We start from the raw sequence: 19,530 nt of genomic DNA on the forward strand, positions 1-19,530 counted from the left end.
CAGGTGCCCTACATACCAATATATCACGTGCCTTTTTCAACACTCTATGCATATAAGTATTTAAGGACCAAATATTGAATTTTCACAAATAATCTTAGATTTATGATTGAAAAATTATTTACAGCTAAAGATATTAAGGACATATAATATTGTGGTTCAACTGATTTTTCAGGCAGTAAGTTAAGTGGACCGCTACATTGAGTGACATATTTCAACATGGTCTAAAGTCGATCTGTTTTTTGGCAGTCGCCACATGTGGTTGTTTTCGCGATGTTTTTCTCTTCAACAGACATGTAGCTGCATCTTCCTGACGTCAACATGACTCTGAAGTAGACAGAAGGCGAGTAGAACGAGTGAAACCGCCCTCCCAAGCTTCGTACAGCTGAATTATACAGGACCCGTTATTTGTTTTCTCCGGTCACCGCCCCCCTCCCCACCGTTGGACGTTTGTTTGCAGTTTGAATCGATCACAGATAAACAATTTCGCAGACTCCAAGGTCTAAACATCGAGTCGGATTCAAGGGCTTTGATATGCGAGGTGAGTTCACCTTTTACTTGTTGTTCAAATCCCACACAATTTCGTTTTCCTTGTTATAGTTTTAGAATATTTATCTATTTAGGACTTGCCTAGAAATCTTGGGTGAATCAAGGAGGTTATAACAATACTACATGACTGTTATAATATGTCATAATATACTGCATAACGTTAGGAGTCAACCAGGTTAAGTCTGCAATCTGCAAGTCTTGAACAAGTACTGAGTGTGACTGGTACTTAATTTTCAAGATTCAAGACTCATATGTCATGTTGTCGTTTATTTGAACAATTAAACAACAACAAATACACCAGTCCTACAATATATTCCATTGATCCTGTGGCACAGTGTTGACTGCCCCAACCCCATACTGATAGTGATCATAAATAAAATCACATGGAACAGTGAACACCATCCAATAGTATACAACTACAAGGCCCTGGATTGCCCACATAAGCCTGGATTGACAGCACTGTAAATGGATGAGCGGCATAAACTGGAAAAGATCTTCCTACCTGGCTGTATGGATGTAATCAAGGAGGTTTAATAGAGAAGTCTATTAAACCTCCTTGATCTAATCTACTCTACTCTTAAATCATATTGCACTCCCCCCCCCACTATGACCTTAACCCACGTGCTAATTTATGTGTCAACAAAAACATCAGGCCACATGCCCAACCCTATGACATCATCATCACTTTCAGTTAGTCGCCAAGTTCTGTGCACAAAGAATGATTCTGTATGTTTTATACACATGTATCAGCAAAAGCATAGGTCTACACATGACAAGAAAGGTTCGGCAAAAATAATTTCTTTCCTTTTCTTCAATAATGTTCATGCCTGTCTTATTAGTTTGTATTGTGTAACAGAAAATAAGTGTATCGGGTGATTTCAAGCGTATCTTGTAGCTTAGAGCTTTAAACAAATGGATTGTAAAGAAGACATCATATATGGAGTTGCAATGCGCCATTTAGAAATACATAGAAGTCTCTCAATATTACAAGAATGTATATTGTCATTGTCATATATTCGTATTGTCATTGTCATATATTCGTAATCCTAAAAATAAAGTAAAATGACAGATTTTGCGATAAAGATTAACAACATGAGCTCCCAAACAACGAGTGGGATGGAAAACAAAATGTAAGGCTGCCAGGAGACTGCCCCGGGACATGTTTTTGTACAGTGCACATGTTCGACATGTGCTGTTTGATCAATTGGGCCTGTACTGTCACTATCTGTATCTGTATCTATATAGCCGGTATAACTGCTCTTCGGTGTAACACACCAGCTTCTGTATGTGTATCTGTATAGCCAGTATAACTGTCCTTCAGCATAACACACCAGCTTTGCAGGCACGCGACGCGGCAGCAGCTGGTTATATCAGACTGAACGACCTTTTACATCTAACCTTTGCACAACTAACTGCATGCAATTATTTGTTTAAAGCCATCTAAATGACGACAGCAACAAGTTCCACTCTAGGAGGGGTTAAACAAAGGACAGCATCACTGACCCACTGGCCAGTATCCAGGCCATGCCTGTAGGCAGGGTTAAATTTTCAAAATTTTATAGGGGGCAGACCCCCAGACAGATTCTTCAGCGCTCACTTGTTCACAAAATCGACAAAGAAGGTCCCAAAACAAAATCCTGGCTTTGGTCACAGACATGCAGGTCTCCTAACCTTTCAACTGATGCCAAGAAACAAAATTGCTTAACACAGCAGTTGCCCACATTGTAGAGAACTGCAGACATGTGTAATTGTATTGGACTTTATACTATCTACATGTATGTACTTATGTCCTTGTATTTATCTATGGTAAATACAGATCTTGGTTACAAATGTATGTTTTCACGACAATGAAATTTTGAGTTTGTATTTTTTTACAATTTGAAAATACTTCGTATCAGAGACTACTTACAAAATGTTGAAAAAGCAGCAACTTTTGAACTGCTGAATCATTACTTATTTAGTTATAATTAAAGAAATAATTTGTAACATTTTTGTACACTTTCCTTTTAATGTAGTTTGTCTATAGAATCTTAAGATGGATGGATGTGTCCTTGATCTAGATTTGTAACAGTAAGTCTGGTTTTTCTCCAATAGATGGACACATTACAAACGCATGTAAACAATGGCAGCACGTTGTCACCTTTGCCCCCTACACGCACTGGTATATTCTCCAGAGTCCAGGCCCATGGCGTAATGAGAGGGTCTGCATGCTCTTTTCTGTAAGGCGTAGGCAACCTATTTCTATTTCCTGTATTTCGTAGGGAAAGCCACCCTATTCACGTAATTCGTAGCAAGGCAAGGAAATTTTGTAGACTCTACCAGTCTCCCCAGGTCGCTGGGAAAATAGTAGAAATTGGCCAAATAGAGTCAAATGTTTGAAGGGAGTCGGCTATGGAGATAAGGTCAAATTGACTGGTAGAGTCTAGAAATTTTGTGTAATTGCCTTCTTTGAGTTAGCGTGATGCATAGTTTTTTTTTCTGAAGTCAGTGTAAAACGTTATCGGGACCCCCATGTAGAGTACTCTCAGACTCTTATATTGACACTGACTAAGGAATGATATTTTTCAAAGCTCTGTTATATGTCCTTTTGCTAGAAATTTACACCTTTCAATGCGTACCATGAAAGTTTTACTGGGTAAGCGTTTTCTTATAGTTTATATGGCCTAGGCTACATTCTTCTAAAACGCCAGCAATTACACTTACTGCATGGTGCCTATTGTGCTGGGTAAAGGTCATTGACCCAGTTTTGTAAAATTGATTTCTGTAAAAGGAGAAATGTTTTCACAGATTTAATTTCCTGGTAGGGAGAAAACGGAGTATTCGCGGTGGTTTTCAGTTTTCAGTTGAAACAAGGGACGGCAGGAGATAGAGCAAAAATGATTGTGGTGGTTTTAAGATCAGTCAAAATCATGAACATAAAACCGCCACAAACATTTTCCCTTTTACAGTATCATTACATTCTTAGCACGTAGGTTGCCAAGTTATGGCTGTGTTCACCTGTGTTTCCTTTCCTTGCAAAAAAAGGTGTGCAGACCTGCCAAAAAATGCTATAGCCATTGATGTTTTGATGTATGGCGTTATTTTGTATGTGAATATTCTACTGTATGTTAGATAGCATCCGACATCAGCAACGTTGCCTGGGTGACTTTTGTATTGCTGTGTTGCAATTTCAATACAATAAGATCAAAATGAGTCACACATTATGTTATTTTTTATCCATACACAAAGCCGGAGGCCTCAGTGTACGAGGGAGCTTCGGGCATAAGCCTCAAGCATCAAACCTCTGCACGTAAAAGAACCCAACACACTACTTGAGAAGAGTAGGGGTGACCCGGTGTGCTTGGCCAAAAATGCGTGCCGTGGCGAGGCCGCCATGCAGTTACATGAACAGCCCGAGATTATACCCGAGGTCCCTTCAGGCATTTGGGTACCATTATTTCTTATTTTCACAGGTGAGATAAGAGTAAGATGTGAAGACTGAAGACGTCTTGAGACACACGTACCATGATGATTCACCTGGGATGGGTAGAGCGTAAGGAGCGACTGAAAGAAAAGATCGCTCACGTGTACTACAGACATGGCCTGTTCGTGTCCAACCATCCGTACGCCATCATTCCCCTCTCCATGCTGGTCGCCTTTATATTCTGGTGAGTGAACACCGGTCCAAGTATAGCCTAGTTACCTCCAGGAAAAATGGAGGTATTGTTTTTGGTGTGACTGTATGTGTGTGCATGTGTGTATCTATGTGCATGTGTGTATGTAATAATGTATGTGCATATGTCATATGTTTGATTTTTTGGTCGGCATAACTTTCGAACCTCTGGATATATTGTAATCATTATATTTGGTATGTGGGTAGATGTTGAAAAGATGAAGATCAAGGTCAATTTTGGGCCCCCTGGTGCCAAGCCGACAAGTTAGTGTATGATCAATCACAAAAATCTACCTGTGCAATCATAATAACAGATGATAACATTTAGTAAAGTTTCTTGCGTGTTTCCCTATCATAGTAGACTAGAATAAAATGTATGATTTCTTTTTTCAAGAGTTTCAAATCATCTTATTTTCCTCTTTCTTTTCCCCAGTATCCCCCTGGCTAACCTACCCCTCCCCGGTAACGCCCCCCTGGAGTACACCACCACCGTGAAGGAGTTCAGCCTGCCGCTGACGGAGGCTACTGTGGAGCCCAGTCTTCTACAGGCAGCCATGGAGGGGCACCTGGATTCCGGGCTACCTAAATGGGTGAGTTTCGCGAAGTATACCTTCTTCTTCTGCACAACATACATGTACACATGAACACGTGTCTCTGACTGAGGCTACCGTGGAGCCCAGTCTTCTACAGGCAGCCATGGAGGGGCACCTGGATTCCGGGCTACCTAAATGGGTTAGTTTCACGAAGTATACCTTCTTCTTATTCTTACGCATAACATACACATGTTCTTAGCCATGGAGGGCTACCTGGACTTAGGGCTACCTAAATGGGTAAGTTACATGTACACACAACATACACATACACTTGTCTGTGACTGAGGCTACTGTGGAGCCCAGCCTACTACAGGCAGCCATGGAGGGGCACCTGGATTCCGGGCTACCAAAATGGGTGAGTTTCACACAACATACACATACACTTGTCTGTGACTGAGGCTACTGTGGAGCCCAGTCTTCTACAGGCAGCCATGGAGGGGCACCTGGATTCCGGGCTACCTAAATGGGTGAGTTATGCACAAGTCAACCATACACATCTTTAAAAGAGACGCTTTAGCCGTGTAGTTCCCGTTTAAAACATTATTCAAGCCTACACCCAGACTAGCTTTGCCATGTACAGTATGTGGCTTTCTCAATGGTAAAGGGTTCGTATGAGCACAAGTACAGTACAATGTGTTCTGGCTTTTATAGGCCAGGTGCAAAAGTGCCCTCCTGCTACAAAACTGCTGTGTTACCAGTTATATGAACAAACAACAAAAACAGGCACATAAGGGTAAATTCATTATAAGAAGGTCTAGGTTTAAATACTAGTACATTCATAACAAATACCTACCCTATAAACATACATTTAACTTGTGTTTCATAATTTGTTACAGTTGGCGGGGAAACCCGTGGCGTTTATTCAGCAGTTTGTTGTCATGGCAACAGTGTCGCCATGGGAATCCCGACTGATCCCCACGGACGCGTTCCGAGCTCCTCTCTCCAAAGTCTTCTCCATTGTAGACGATGTCAACAACCTACAGGTCAAAATTAGGTGAGGAGGAGGGGGGAGGGGGTGTGGCTTGATGCAGGGCTAACTCCTGGACCCGTCCCTTCAACCCAGGACAGAAATTTGCCTCTTGGGGCTGGAAAAAAAAATTCCACCTTGTCCGTCCCAAAATCTGAACTTTGTGACATGAAATTGATCTTCGTAAGCTTGAAATAACGAATTTAACAACAAAAAGTCAAAACATCTGTTGCCAAACAATGAGTGGGACGGAAAATTAACAGCTGGAGACAGCCCTGGGTTTGATGCAGGACTGTCTCCAGGACCTGTTCATCCATCTTGGGACGGAAATTGCTTGTGGGGATGGACTAGAATTTCACCCCATCTACTTGTTTGTATCATTGCATTATTGAAGCGGGATAAGCGTGGAAACTATTCTTCTAAGGAGTTAAACAATACTTTCCAATTTTTTTAGATTTTCCCTTGTGCAAGTGATTGCCATCCTAATATAAGTTCCAATCCTTTATTACATGCAGTGTGTCTGTCATTAAATTAATACATTGATTTTTCTGACATCTTTTGATTAAACAATTTACATTTTGACAAAAGCCCTTCATGCCAGGCATTGAATTTCTAACCAGTAACTCTTGCTTTTTCTTTTCTCAGTGGAAAAACAAGAAGTACAAGTGACTTCTGTCTCCATATCCCAGAAGTCTTACCTAAGTTCAAGGCTAAGGGTCTCCTACCGGAGTACAACTGTTTACTGGTGTCTCCCGCCAACTTTTGGAAGAGCGACGCCACCCTGTTTAAAGAGGATGGACAGATTATCAAGACAATTCACAGTTTCCAGTCACCAACGATAGAGACTGCACCCACTATTAAAGGTATGGACATTTTTATATAGTTTTGTTGAGCTCTGAGTTAAAGTTAGAATCTCAACTTACCATTACTACTACATGTAACAACAGCTGTATCAAGTGACAAGTAGATTTTGACTATGTGACAAATTTCGTTGTGAGTTCTTAAGGAATGTGAACTTTGAAAATTTGTACACGTTTTTGAGCATGTTACAGTGTACGTTTTTCGAGACTATCATCTTGCCATTATCATCATTCTCTTTCGCATGCTAATACTCAAAATGAAGAGCACTGTAGATTCTGAACTTTTCACTGTAATTTTAACTTCACGGTTTTCTGACACAAACCTGTTCCTATTCTGACAGACTTGCTGTTTGGAGTTCCTGCCAAAGCCACTGGCGTCCACAGATTCTTCCTACGCAACAAACAGAGGCTCATAATGTACGCTGTGACACTGGCACTGAAGGACTACAACGCCACGTAAGAAATCAACAGATTTTTATGTTTTCACATTGTTTGTTTGTTTGTGTGTTTATTCATTCGCATATGTACAAGTGTTTAAAACAAAGATATACAGGGCAAAAAAAAACATGCAGGGGGGGGGGCAGAAGCCTAGGTAGCTTTTCTTGGGCCTCCCCTCGTAACTTGACAATAGGAATTATATCATAAGTTGTACATAACTCTGCTTAACGTTATTGAGTATCACATATAAGAGTCTTCAAACGACTTTAAAAAGTTATAGATTTACAATTTACCGATGACAGCTCAATGTGTTTCATCTTTAGGACAAAAGACAAAATCACTGAGAGTTGCAATGCTCTATAGATTGCTGAAAAATGCTAGAAATAGGCACAACAGACAGTTACAACATATGAAAGGAGTTAGCTGGCAGCAAACAGAGTTTGCACCTAGGTTCTATGTGGGATATATAACTACAGTCAAACCTGCCTAGGCGACCACCTTTTCAACGCGACCACCTGGCCATGGCGACCGCTTTTTCTCGGTACCGAAAATTTTCCCCATAGGCACAAGCATTAAGCTGCCTGCCCAAGGCGACCACCTGTCCAACGCGACCGCGACCGCCACGAATTGGGACCGCACAGAGCACAATCCCTGCCCATGGCGGCCGCCTAATTTTCAAGCGTGTGGTGACATCGGATCATTTTGCTGTCGGATTTCACGGAAATGTTTTCAAGACTTCGAAGGACAAAAATATATGGAATAGCAATGTTATAGCACCGATTCCTCCATGAAGTGTTTTAATAAAAGTGTTCCCCCTATAAACATTGTAAATGTTTGTGATGTTGTTGTGCCTATCGTAATCTTAAAGTTTACCGCAAACTCAGTTCGGTTTAAACTCAATTTTCAAAACGAATACGTAGTGCATGGCGTCAAAAAGTCAGATTTCACACAAATTACTATCTATTTGTTGTATTTTTAACAAAAATGTGTCTGTGTCTTACTAAATTCCGCCGAAAAATGACTTCGCGGCGGGCAAAACATCGGGCGAGAAATGTTGTTCCTTGGTCCCGACGCCATCTTGGATTTGGCGCGGCTTGGATTTGGCGTACCGCTGACCTTTCTAAAACACGATGCTTTTGTGTATGAACATTAACGAATACTCTAGTTATTGATCAAAATTAATATTCTCATTTTCTTTTTATTTCCATGAATCTCACAAACCGGCTTTATTGGACGCTGTGCATTCTGCTGCACTGACTTACCTTTCGATGCGGTCGAACAGACTGACAGAGCTTGGCGGCGCGACGAAATCACACCGTTCCGTTTTCATCTTTAGTTGTCCGATCGCAAACTTTTTGCCCCTTTTATCCATTGGCGCCCCAAAAAAGGCTAGGGCCAGCAGATGTTTTCTAGGGATTTGTCTTAGGCCTTAAAACTTCGATGATGTGCATGTGTGTGTGTGTACTATGTAACGTGTGAATGCAGAAGGGCGCTGCGAGATCATCAAGGCAACCATTGTCTTGTAGTCAAAATTATGACGAAAATTTTTACACGATGTAGCGGCATAGAATTATTTATTTACAACGATAACGGAAAATGTAATTTTTGGAGGATCTTTCTGTCAATGAGAATTGAACCTGGTGGGGGTCATGCTGTCTAAATTCACATAATTTTCCATCCATTTACGTACTGAATTTGAAAACCTCGACCTGGAAACATGTGAGTGGAATCCTCTTCATGGCGACCACCTGTCTATCGCGACCGTTTTTGCTGGGTCCGCCGGGTGGTCGCCTTGGGCAGGTTTGACTGTACTTATAAGTGTGAGGACTGAGGTCAAGCTTGGTTCAGTAAAGTGTGTGACTTTATTGTGATGTGGGAATCAAGTGTCAGGACTTACAAAACACTGATTTAGGTGAAGCTGAGTTAAGAAGAAGTGTAGTGTGAATTTCTTTGGTTTATTATAGTCCCACTGTGGTGGGACCCAGACAAATTGTCTTATAGACTCATTGATTGTTCCCCTCCACGGAAATCTTTAGTAAAAGGCGAAAGATTTATGCGTGGTGGTTTGAAGGGAAACCAGAGTAACTGGTAAAGGCAGAAAAAATGGAGGGGGGTAGATGTAGATCCAATATTGTTAGTGGGACGTTGTTTACCTTGACAAAAAAGTATAATTTTCAGCTATAAAAACATTTTAGATATCCTTTTGTGGTCTGAATTCTGTTTGTAATTGTAGTAAAAGTGTTTTTGATAACATTCATTTGCACAAAAATTGTATTTTTAATGCAATAAAAATGATTTAGGCAAGATTTTGTGTCCATTAAACGCTAGGCATGCTGGGATATTATAATGAGCTTGAGTCATGTGATCTGCCTGGGATGATGTCATAACCAGGTCACTAGGCCTGTAGGCAAGTAGGTCACATGACCAGGAAGCTAGCGCTATATATACAGCTTTTATGCTTGTAGGAATGCAATGAGAAAGAAATGAAGACATATTTTATGAGATTTTGGATACATACTACAACATAAAGAGAAAATGCTCTTGTCTTTTACAGAAACTTAGTAAGGTTGTAGCTAGAAGGTACAAAATAAAGAGAAAATGCTCATGTCTTTACCATAACCTCATTGTCTTTACAAATGAACATTTAGCTAAATGGTACAAAATAAAGAGAAAATGTCCTTGTCTTTTACAGATTTATCAATACATTGAAGGCAACGCTGCAGAAGAAATACCAGTCCAGCCTTCTGAATGTCACACGGGAGTCTGAGGAGCAAATTACACACATGCATTTCAAGGTAGAATTATCACAATATTTAATTCATTTACAAATTAGTATTTTCAGTAACTATAATACATAACTGCTGTGTAAAAACAAGGAGGTTTAAACCTCCTTGGTAAAAAAAAAGCTTAGAAATTTTTTAATGTCATTGTCTAAAGAATCGATAGAAAAAAACTGACAGTAGTATAATGGTGCCATGTAAATGTTTTATCTTTGTTTGTTTTCTAGTTTACTCCTTAGGTAGGGCTTATGTAAATATCTCTATCATGGCTGTTACAATGTATTAGTGCTGTGTAAGAAGATGCTTAGAAAATTTTTATATGATGTAGCCATTTGGCACCACATTCTCTGTTGGTTACAGAGTTAGGCAGCAGGGTGAAGGTTATGGAAAAAAACTGATTATGTGTTTGACAGATGTCTATGGTAAAATTGTGCTATGCAAGTGTTTATCTCTGTTTGTTTTGTTGTTTACTTGCAGGAGGAGTTCAGCATCATTGAGCTGGTTCCCCTGTTAGCCACATATCTCATCCTGTTCCTATATATATCCTTCTCTGTCTGTAAGTATAACTAATACATCATACTGTTTATTTGTTTGTTTTCAAGCCTGTTTATATTCAAGAAAAACTCCAATTGGTATGCTGTGGGCTTTTCATTTTTAGTGCCAATACCATGCATTGGAATGATGACCATGTATATAAGGCCACGGCCACACCGTTTCAAATCCTTGGTCCTTGGATTTCCATAGGAAATAGATGTAGGAGGCATACTATAAATTCATTTATTTTTGTGCAGATTTAATTTTGTGTACAGTGGTTGTAGGTGACAGGACTTACATATTTGTGGGGATATATATTTGCGGTCAAAACAATTTTGCATCACAGAATATTCACGGTGAAGAGGTCACACTGAAAGCTGCGAAAATGCAACCATGGCGAACATTTTAAGATTCAGATGCAGTAGTTGTCAACATTCATGAAGAAATTCATTATTTTGTGTTAAAATGTAGGAGGTTTATTTTGGTGTATGAATACTAGACAAGTGCTGAGACAATAGAGTGTTAGTTTTAAAAATCCAACGATGACTGGTGAACTGTTTTCATGTTTTGTTTTTGTCTGCAGCCAAAATAGAGTTTGTGAAGTCCAAGTGGGGCCTGGCTCTGGCCGCTGTGATGACCGTCATCGCTTCACTACTCATGTCTATAGGACTGTGTACCCTGTTCGGGTTGACTCCTACACTAAACGGAGGGTAAGTTCTTAGTACATGCAAACCTTCATCTTTTGTTTCTCTTCCAAATCTTATCCAGTTGCTTGAGTAACTTTTACTTTGCGTATCTTATTACCTGGTTGTCTAACCTTCATCAACAAATCTTCCACTTTTGACCATGGTAAAATCCTAACTCCCATTAACCCTACAGGCTATGGCTAAACAATCCTATGTGAGAATGACAGTCTCTGCCACATAGGGCACATCTACTGCATGTATCTGTCTTGTTATGAGTATTTCAAATATGTGTCTGTAGAATACCTTATGCTTTTATAGTAAGGGAAGTATGGATTGATAAGATTGATATATCAGTGTGTAATCATACTTAAATGTGAGACTTTTCCACTTGTAGCAGCGAGGCAAATAGGACATTGTAAGTGCTTCCATTCTTGTTAAAACATGGCAGTACAATGGTTGTAATATTCAGTAGAAAACCATATTTTTGAGCACCAGTTTGATTGTGCTGGGATTGCAGTATGATAGAGGGTGTGGCATAAATGTTCCATTCTCTCAGGGAGATCCCACTTTGTCCAAGAAGTAAAATACAATGTGTACAATGTGACTGTATGTTCATATTCTGATGATATAGTTGTATCATATAGGACCAAACTTTGTATACGCTTCAACTCGCTGAGTATGACCATGTATGTATATAGGGCCAGACTGTCTGTGCACAAAAAAGAGTAATATCCAATCACTGTTACTGGTGGCAAAGACAGCAACTAGCCTAATTGGACCAGGTGGCCAATTGGACTGCATTTGCCCTTTGGATACTGCCTTTACCACAAGTAGATCTGCTTGGAGATAAATCTTGGAGATTGAAAAAAGAGCTGCCATTTAACAAATGCTTTAAAGATTACTTTTCCTCCTGTCCTCAGGGAGATCTTCCCTTACCTTGTTGTGATTGTGGGGCTGGAGAACATCCTGGTCCTGACCAAGTCTGTGGTGTCCACTCCCGTCCACTTGGATGTCAACATCAGAATAGCCCAGGGTGTGTGGAGTGTTTCTTATTATCTCCATGAAAAATGGAGATTATATAATTGTTTTTGGTGTCTGTCTGTGTGTGTGTGTTTCCGGACTATTGTAGTCAGCATAACTCAAAAACCTCTGGATGGATTACAATGATATTTGGTATGTGGGCGGGTGTTGTGAAGCCAAAATTCAAGGTCGATTTTGGGCCCCCTGGTATGTGACCTTGGTACTGCAGCAGAACTTCAATTTTTGTATCTTTTGACCTGGACGTGCTATGGTCTTGATTTTTTGGTGGCAGATAGCTTGTGATGTAATAAAGAAGTGGTGTGTAGGTTTAGGCCCCCTAGCAGCTTGTTTACTTCGTTTCACCACAAAACAGGGCTCATTGTGAGCCACTCCAGTGTTTGGGTTTACATACAGTAACTGGATTGTGATGACAGATTGAACAGTTTTACTCACTTTTAGGTTATACATTATCCTTAGTTGTTAGCCAACCTTACTTCCTTTTTCCAGTGCCAACTTACTGTTTATCTCATAGGCACATGAATTTGTCTTCCATGTTGTTCTTACACATTCAAAGTAAACCTTTAGCAAGTGGTCAAGTAGAAAACAGAGGGCTGGGAAAAAAACTTGTATCCGACTATCGGCACTCCCTGGAACTGAGTATACTGAGTACAAATAAATAGTTATCAACCCATACTTGAAGTGTTCAAGAATTTGTTTTTCCATTGATCTGTAGTAGAGTGGAAGTCATTGCCACCACCAAGTACTGTAGGAGCAGCCTTACCAGATAGCTTTAAACACACTTACAGTTAGATGTGACAGGTTGTTCAGTGTAATATAACCAGCTGCCGCCGTGCCGCATGCTTGCAAAGCTGGTGTGTTATGGCAACAGACAGTTATACCAGCTACATGTGCATGGATGCAGATACATGGCTACAAAGGCTATTTTGCTGTATAGATAAATTGACATCTCACAAGTGTCCTTGTGTTTCAGGTTTGAGTAAGGAAGGCTGGTCCATCACTAAGAACCTGCTGACAGAGTTGGCGATAGCGTGTGCAGGCTACTTCACATTTGTACCAGCCATTCAGGTAATTCTACATACACATGAACATAATACCTTTAAAAATTATAAGATCTGTTCATTCTGTTTGTTTTTAAGATATTGCTACCAAGTGTTTGTATTTGTGTTGCTAGGTTATGTTGCTAGTGGTAATAGATTTTATTGCTGTGTTGTCGTTATTTTCAGCAACTGTGATCTTTGACATTTTTTTCAGTGTTTTATAAATTCCTGGTTTTAACCGTGACCTCTCACTGTAAACTCTGAGACCTTTATCTGGAACAGTACAAGCAAGATTATTTCCATACTTTTGGTCTCCCACGGCAGTTCTGTATGTTTGTATTTTGGTCTCCCACAGCAGTTCTGTATGTTTGTATTTTGGTCTCCCACAGGAGTTCTGTATGTTTGCCCTGGTTGGCCTGTTGTCAGACTTCAGTCTCCAGATGTGGTTCTTTGCTACAGTGCTTTCCATCGACATCAGGAGGATCGAGGTACATGTATGAACAATTCTTTTTTGTATATGATAGAATGGGTTAGAGCTATGTTCTGGTACACTGTATACTAAAGCTTCTTTATATAGGTACTGATACAGAGGCTCAGGTACTGGTCCAGACCTGTACCTGAACAATTTGAAAGTAACCAATGATGACAGGAATAGGAATAGATGGTTATCGGAATATTTATTTAGGCTTTTCATCTTTGTAGTAGGAATAGCACGTTATTAGTAAAATATGACCTTCTCGGCGAAGGTAATTACATGTGAAAAAGGTACTAGAATATAAATTGAGTTAGATATCAAATTTGCAGTGATTGACTAAGTGTTATGTTTGTTATGAATAACTAATCTATGGCGGACAATTTAGATTGATAACTATTTTTGACTGTTTCTTCCACAGTTGTCTGACCTACAACGACAGAGTGACAGACAGCAGGGGCACAAGACTGACACGGCCACCATCCAATCAGAAACCCTGACCAATCAAACCCTGCCCCGCCCCCCTCCCACACGCCTGCCGAGGTCCAAGTCAGCACCAGGTGAGTTTAATCTTTAAGTGTCGCATAGGGCAGCAAGTTTTCTTGATGTTTCAATATCAGGGTATATCTTTACAGGCAGGGGTTGCTAGTCCTTCCCCCTCTAAGGTGCCAAAAGCACCTCCACAAATATGAGACCCCCATCGTAAGTCCCTTCCGAAAAACAGATGCAGCCTCAACCACAATGCCCTTCTCAGGATTTGAACCGGGGTCTCCCAGTTACCAATTAATTGGAACTAGCAGCTTAACTATGAGGCTGCCAGCAGTTGAGCTACAGGGACAATGATTCCCTTCCAAACAGCATTACTGAACATAATTCTTTTTTCCTGTCTCCCCCAACAGGCCTCCACCATCTTGTATCCCAGCAGCCTCGGCTGGTGACCCCTGAGCGACCTCCCACGGCGGTAGAGAGCGGGGAACACCCAAACCAGGGCCTGCTCAGGGCCCAGAAGAGACTCAAGTTTGTGTTCTTCTGGGCCCGCACTAGGATCGTGCAGAGGTTCATTATGGTAGGTCAAGACTTTGCATGATGTACAAAATGACTTACAACCTTTAGTACTTTGAAGTAGCCGTTTGGCACCCAATTCCCTATTGGTTACAGAGTTAGGCAGCAGGGAGAAGGTTTAAGTGGTGGAAGTACCGACTGATAAGTATCTTCTACAATGAGCTCACAAAAGAACAAGAAATTGTTATACCTTCTCACAGTACTAGAGTTACCAACCTAGGATTGATGTGTTCAAAAATTTATATTTTGATTCCTAGAACTATCGTACCCGGTAGAATGGAATTGCTTATCATCAAGGGGCATCCTCGGGTCATTGAAATATAGCCAGCTGCTGCCTTGCCGCATTAGAATTTCACAGTTAATGAACCATATTCTATGTTAAACTTTATACTAAATTTTTACATCAATGTTGTTCTAATTTTCCACAGCTTTGTACTGTGGTATGGATCGCTCTGATTGTCTACAACACCGGCCTGGTGGACCAGTTGACCAATGTGACCAGCAGTCGTCAGCCTCCGATGTCACCTTCTGAGAACAAGGACAGCCTAAGGAATCTTCAGGAAGGGCTACAGGTACAAGCGGAGTCCTTAAGAAGAAACCACGATCTGGACTTAGAACGTAAGACGGACACGTTTTGGAACTTTGACGGAGAAACGGAGGGGAGAGAGCAGAAGGAACCGTGGCAGGACCTGTCCTTCAGACACTGGCCCAAACTGTTCGGATGTTATAACATCACACTCGCTGGAAGGTACGCTGGAGCCGTTTTTCTTTAGAATGGGGAGGGAACAAAACTTCACGTCATTGGTATGAGCCTGGTAAATAGTACTTTTTGAATGACTGTCTTGGGTTCTTGTTACATGTATATGTATATTGTGTCTTATTCTGTCGTTGTCTAAAACAGTCTGTTTGAAGATGTTGAATCTTGAACAAAAGTGCATGCTGCTTTCTGTCTGGACACATAATCTCCTTACTCATTCTGTGGAGGCCCCGGGGAAAACACACTCTAGGAAGCTGACCTTCCCGAGGGCTCTATCCAGAGACACCGGGATTCATATGGAGGACCTGAGTGCGGCCATGGCAGATAGGCTGGAGTGGTCGGAAGTCGTGCATGGACTTGCCCCGTCCTCCCCGGGGGTCGATAGATGATGATGATGATGTCTTGCCCCCCATCCTGTTGTCGCCAGTCATCCCCCCATATGTTATCAAATCTTGAGCTAAATTGTGTGCTATTTTCTGTCCCCACTATAGGTACATCAGCATACTGCCCCCCATCCTGCTAGCCATGGTCGTTCCCCCACACGAAGCCGTGGACATGTGTGATCACACCGAACAATCAGTGGTCTCCCTTTCCCTGATTATAAGTTATTGAATCTTGAGCTGAATTGTGTGCTATTTTCTGTCCTCACAGGTACATCAGTATCCTTCCTCCCATCCTGCTATCGGTGGTCGTTCCCCCTCATGAAGCCGTGGACATGCGCCATCACAGCGAACAAACAATCGATGGTCTCCCTTCCCCTAAGTTATTGAATCTTGAGCTGAATTCTGTGCTATTTTCTATCCTAACAGGTACATCAGTATCCTTCCCCCCATCCTGCTAGCCATGGTCGTTCCCCCTCATGCAGCCGTGGACATGTGTGATCACAGCAAACAATCAGTGGTCTCCCTTCCCCTAATTATAAGTTATTGAATCTTGACCTGAATTTTGTGCTATTTTCTGTCCTCACTATAGGTACATCAGCATACTACCCCCCATCCCCGTCCGGTTGTCGTCCCCCCACATGAGGCAGTGGACATGTGCGATCACAGCAAACAATCAGTGGTCTCCCTTCCCCTAATTATAAGTTATTGAATCTTGAGCTGAATTTTGTGCTATTTTCTGTCCTCACTATAGGTACATCAGCATACTACCCCCCATCCATTTGTCAGTAGTCGTCCCTCCTGACGAGGCAGTGGACATGCGTCACCACAGCGAACAACAGGAGCATGCCCAGAAGCTGCAGTACTTCATGGAGTCACAAGTCAGCTCGCACATCCACGACATCCAGTATAACGGGGAGGGCACAGGTCGCGACCTGACCTTCGACCCGCTGCTGGCCATGAACAAGACAGTCCGTTTCCCATTCTCCTCCAAGAGGGAATATTATGTAACTATTGGTGAGTTAACAAGAAATTTCAAGACAATCATTTATATATGAGTTAAATTATGACAGAACAAGAAATACATGCCCTCATGAAGTACCAGAGTTACCAACCTAGGATCAAGTGTGCAAAAATTTGTATTTTTCAACTATTGTAGAGAGGAATTCGTTATCACCAACTATAGCAGGGGCATCTTTGCAGGTTAGCTTTAATGTTTGCAGCTGGATAATATATTATGTAAAAGTTAGGTGTGACCGGTGGTTCCAGGTGATATAACCAGCTGCTGCCACGTCGCTTGCCTGCGAAGCTTGTGTGTTACGCCAAAGGGCGATTGTACCAGCTATACATTGTACATTTTGTACAGATGCAGAAGCTACGGTTATACTGGCTATACAGATACAGATACTGAAGCTGGTGTGTTATGCTGAAGTGCGGTTGTACCAGCTATACATGTACAGATACAGAAGCTGGTGTCTTATGCCGAAAGGCGGTTTTTCATGTACCAGCTGTACAATAACAGAAAGAGATACAGATTTAACAAAGCAGCTGAGATAACAACATTTTCCTCTTTGCTAACGCAGGTCTTGCAGTGTTAAGCGGAGCATTCCTGGTGGTTATCCTGATGGTGCTGTACAAGTGTGTGTGTCCCAGGGACTACGGACGATGGGCGCCCGAGGGTCGGAGGGTAAAGGTCGTGGACGACCCCTACTACATCCGACAGATCAGTGACTCGGTACCGTTGGTACTGCGAGGTCATACGCAGGTAAAGAAGCTTTACTGTTATTTAAGCATCTCGGGGGATGGACAGACAAAGGGAAGGATTAATGGATGAAAAGATGTCATTGGTAAGCAGCCTGTTCTGCAAGTTCAACCTTCATGTCCTCTTAGATTTATAATTTATAATAATTTTTTATTTTTTTGCATGCAGGCATAAATTTTGCCGTGCATCCTTGTTATGAAATCGATATGGCCTAACAACAAAGATAGGAATATTCCTCAGAAGCTTAGGATGTAGGCCATAGGGTATTAGGGATTAGGGAATGATACGATGCAGTTCCCTTGACACCTTTTACAGTGTACAGTGTTTTTTGTTGTGTCTAGGATGTGGAGTGCATGTGTAGTGACGGCACATGTTGTGTTCCCTGTGTATAGGATGTGGAGTGCATGTGTAGTGACGGCACATGTTGTGTTCCCTGTGTATAGGATGTGGAGTGCATGTGTAGTGACGGCCCCACCCTGATCAGCTCCTGTCTGCTGGGGGATATCCGAGTCTGGGACGCCAACTCCGGGGACTGTCTCACGCTCATCAGCAGGAGAGCGTAAGTCTTTCTAAGGAACATTCTCAAGGAACATTTCACTTTGTCTTCTCCTTGGGAAGTTGTTTTCATCTGAAATATTGTCGTTCTTATTCATATGTGCAATTCATATTACCAGTCATAGGCCACTTGATGCTGCATTTCAATAAGATGTACTCCAGAATAATTTCAAAATCTTTGTACATGAGCACAACCAAGTGTTTTATGTAACCAACGTTTCAGTGTTGTCTTGCACTGCAGTGCATAGTAAACCAGTCAGAATTGCCCTGAGGAAGCTGACAGGGCTTGGTTGTGAACATGTACAAAGAGTCTTTTTATTCAGTGACTTACCAACCTGATGAAAGTATTCAAAGATGTACTTCAGTGTTACAATTTTGCTTTTGACAGGTACTTTTGACATGATGAGTCATGTTTGACTGTGCTTACTCTCGCTTTTTCCGTTCTAGCACCCCCAGCAGCACCCGACAGCCCTGTTACGGTGGAAACGAACAGTACGACCCTTGGTCACCGCAACAATCCCCACCTGACATGCAGTACCACCACCTAACCCACAGGGGGCGTTACCAACGCAGTCACTCAGACAACCAGGAACAAAGACCCAAGAGGAGAAAAAATGACCTCTTCACAAACTTACCCAACCTCACCAGTAGTATAGACACCGATTTTGTCCAGTTAGAAAAAGAACAGAAACGGGAAACCCTGAACGGGTTTCACCATGCCCAGGGAGAAGGTCAGCCAAGGTCGCCACGACCCCAGTCCGCTACAGAGTCACCCCCACGGCAAGTTGAGGAGAAAAGTTCCCCGCAAGACATTCCCAGCTCTTCTTCGCCTGGGTATGACTTTCACAGCAGGTTTGGCACGTACTACCACGAACATGCGTCGTTATACAGGAGGACAAGTAAGGGATGTTCCTCACCTGACATGCTCGTGCCACCGTCCCCGGATCAGGTAAGCAGGGCTGGAAATGCATGTGCACCTTTGTGCACCTAGATACTTTTATAGGCTATAGGGTAAAAATACTATTGTGCACTTTTATATGTATATATTTAAAAAGCAGTATAACCAGTGGTTAGTGGCTTGCCTCTGGAACTAGAATCTGTGAGTTTGATTCCGGCTGTGTCGCTCACCGGAAAGGGTTGCAGTCCTTAGGATTGAACGTTAAGCCATGGTCCACTGTTCATTAATGCTTGTCGAAAAGAGCTAGGGGATTTCCTTTTGCAATGGACCTATAAATACTGTACATAGTGTCTGTCTTCTCTGTCACAGCCAGTAGATGAATAGTTCTTCAGTGAGCTCTGTATCTGTAGCTGTATAGCCGGTATAACCGCCCTTCGCGTAACACACCCACATATACAGCTGGTTGCATTACACCGTGCCGACTGTCCCACCTAGTCTTTGCACATCTGA

The 19,530-nt window shown here is 41.8% G+C and overlaps 2 protein-coding genes and 1 non-coding gene across 4 annotated transcripts in view; 2 read left to right on the plus strand and 1 right to left on the minus strand.

Moving 5' to 3' along the window:
- The first annotated feature begins 185 nt into the window (after positions 1-185).
- LOC136447136 (sterol regulatory element-binding protein cleavage-activating protein-like) lies at positions 186-4,842 on the plus strand. Its single transcript, XM_066445833.1, has 3 exons — positions 186-538; positions 3,999-4,193; positions 4,632-4,842. The coding sequence occupies exons 2-3, from the start codon at positions 4,051-4,053 to the stop codon at positions 4,840-4,842; spliced, it is 354 nt and encodes a 117-aa protein (XP_066301930.1). The 5' UTR covers positions 186-538; positions 3,999-4,050.
- A 41-nt stretch (positions 4,843-4,883) lies between these two features.
- LOC136446929 (sterol regulatory element-binding protein cleavage-activating protein-like) overlaps positions 4,884-19,530 on the plus strand; it is a 32,670-nt gene continuing 18,023 nt past the window's right edge. The window contains exons 1-17 of one of the 2 annotated variants that reach the window (XM_066445590.1): positions 4,884-4,930; positions 5,628-5,785; positions 6,404-6,621; positions 6,960-7,074; positions 9,749-9,851; positions 10,314-10,392; positions 10,954-11,080; positions 11,977-12,089; positions 13,068-13,162; positions 13,524-13,622; positions 14,028-14,166; positions 14,506-14,672; positions 15,097-15,416; positions 16,560-16,822; positions 17,389-17,570; positions 18,011-18,126; positions 18,570-19,071. In XM_066445590.1, the coding sequence (XP_066301687.1) occupies positions 4,895-4,930; positions 5,628-5,785; positions 6,404-6,621; positions 6,960-7,074; positions 9,749-9,851; positions 10,314-10,392; positions 10,954-11,080; positions 11,977-12,089; positions 13,068-13,162; positions 13,524-13,622; positions 14,028-14,166; positions 14,506-14,672; positions 15,097-15,416; positions 16,560-16,822; positions 17,389-17,570; positions 18,011-18,126; positions 18,570-19,071 (2,832 nt within the window). In that variant the 5' untranslated portion in view covers positions 4,884-4,894. Of the gene's footprint in view, positions 4,931-5,187; positions 5,259-5,627; positions 5,786-6,403; positions 6,622-6,959; positions 7,075-9,748; positions 9,852-10,313; positions 10,393-10,953; positions 11,081-11,976; positions 12,090-13,067; positions 13,163-13,523; positions 13,623-14,027; positions 14,167-14,505; positions 14,673-15,096; positions 15,417-16,559; positions 16,823-17,388; positions 17,571-18,010; positions 18,127-18,569; positions 19,072-19,530 lie in introns of those variants that run through there. The other variant, XM_066445589.1, reaches the window with a different exon arrangement.
- On the minus strand, positions 9,019-9,141 carry LOC136447994 (U5 spliceosomal RNA). Its single transcript, XR_010757823.1, has one exon. It is a non-coding gene; the product is annotated as a U5 spliceosomal RNA (small nuclear RNA).

This window comes from Branchiostoma lanceolatum, chromosome 13, assembly GCF_035083965.1.
Source record: "Branchiostoma lanceolatum isolate klBraLanc5 chromosome 13, klBraLanc5.hap2, whole genome shotgun sequence".
Lineage (NCBI taxonomy): Eukaryota > Metazoa > Chordata > Leptocardii > Amphioxiformes > Branchiostomatidae > Branchiostoma > Branchiostoma lanceolatum.

Coding starts and splice junctions, on each gene's coding strand:
- LOC136447136 (XM_066445833.1), top strand. CDS start 4,051: ATGATGATTCACCTGGGATGGGTAGAGCGTAAGGAGCGACTGAAAGAA. Junction 4,194..4,631: donor CTGGTCGCCTTTATATTCTG/GTGAGTGAACAC, acceptor TCTTTTCCCCAG/TATCCCCCTGGCTAACCTAC.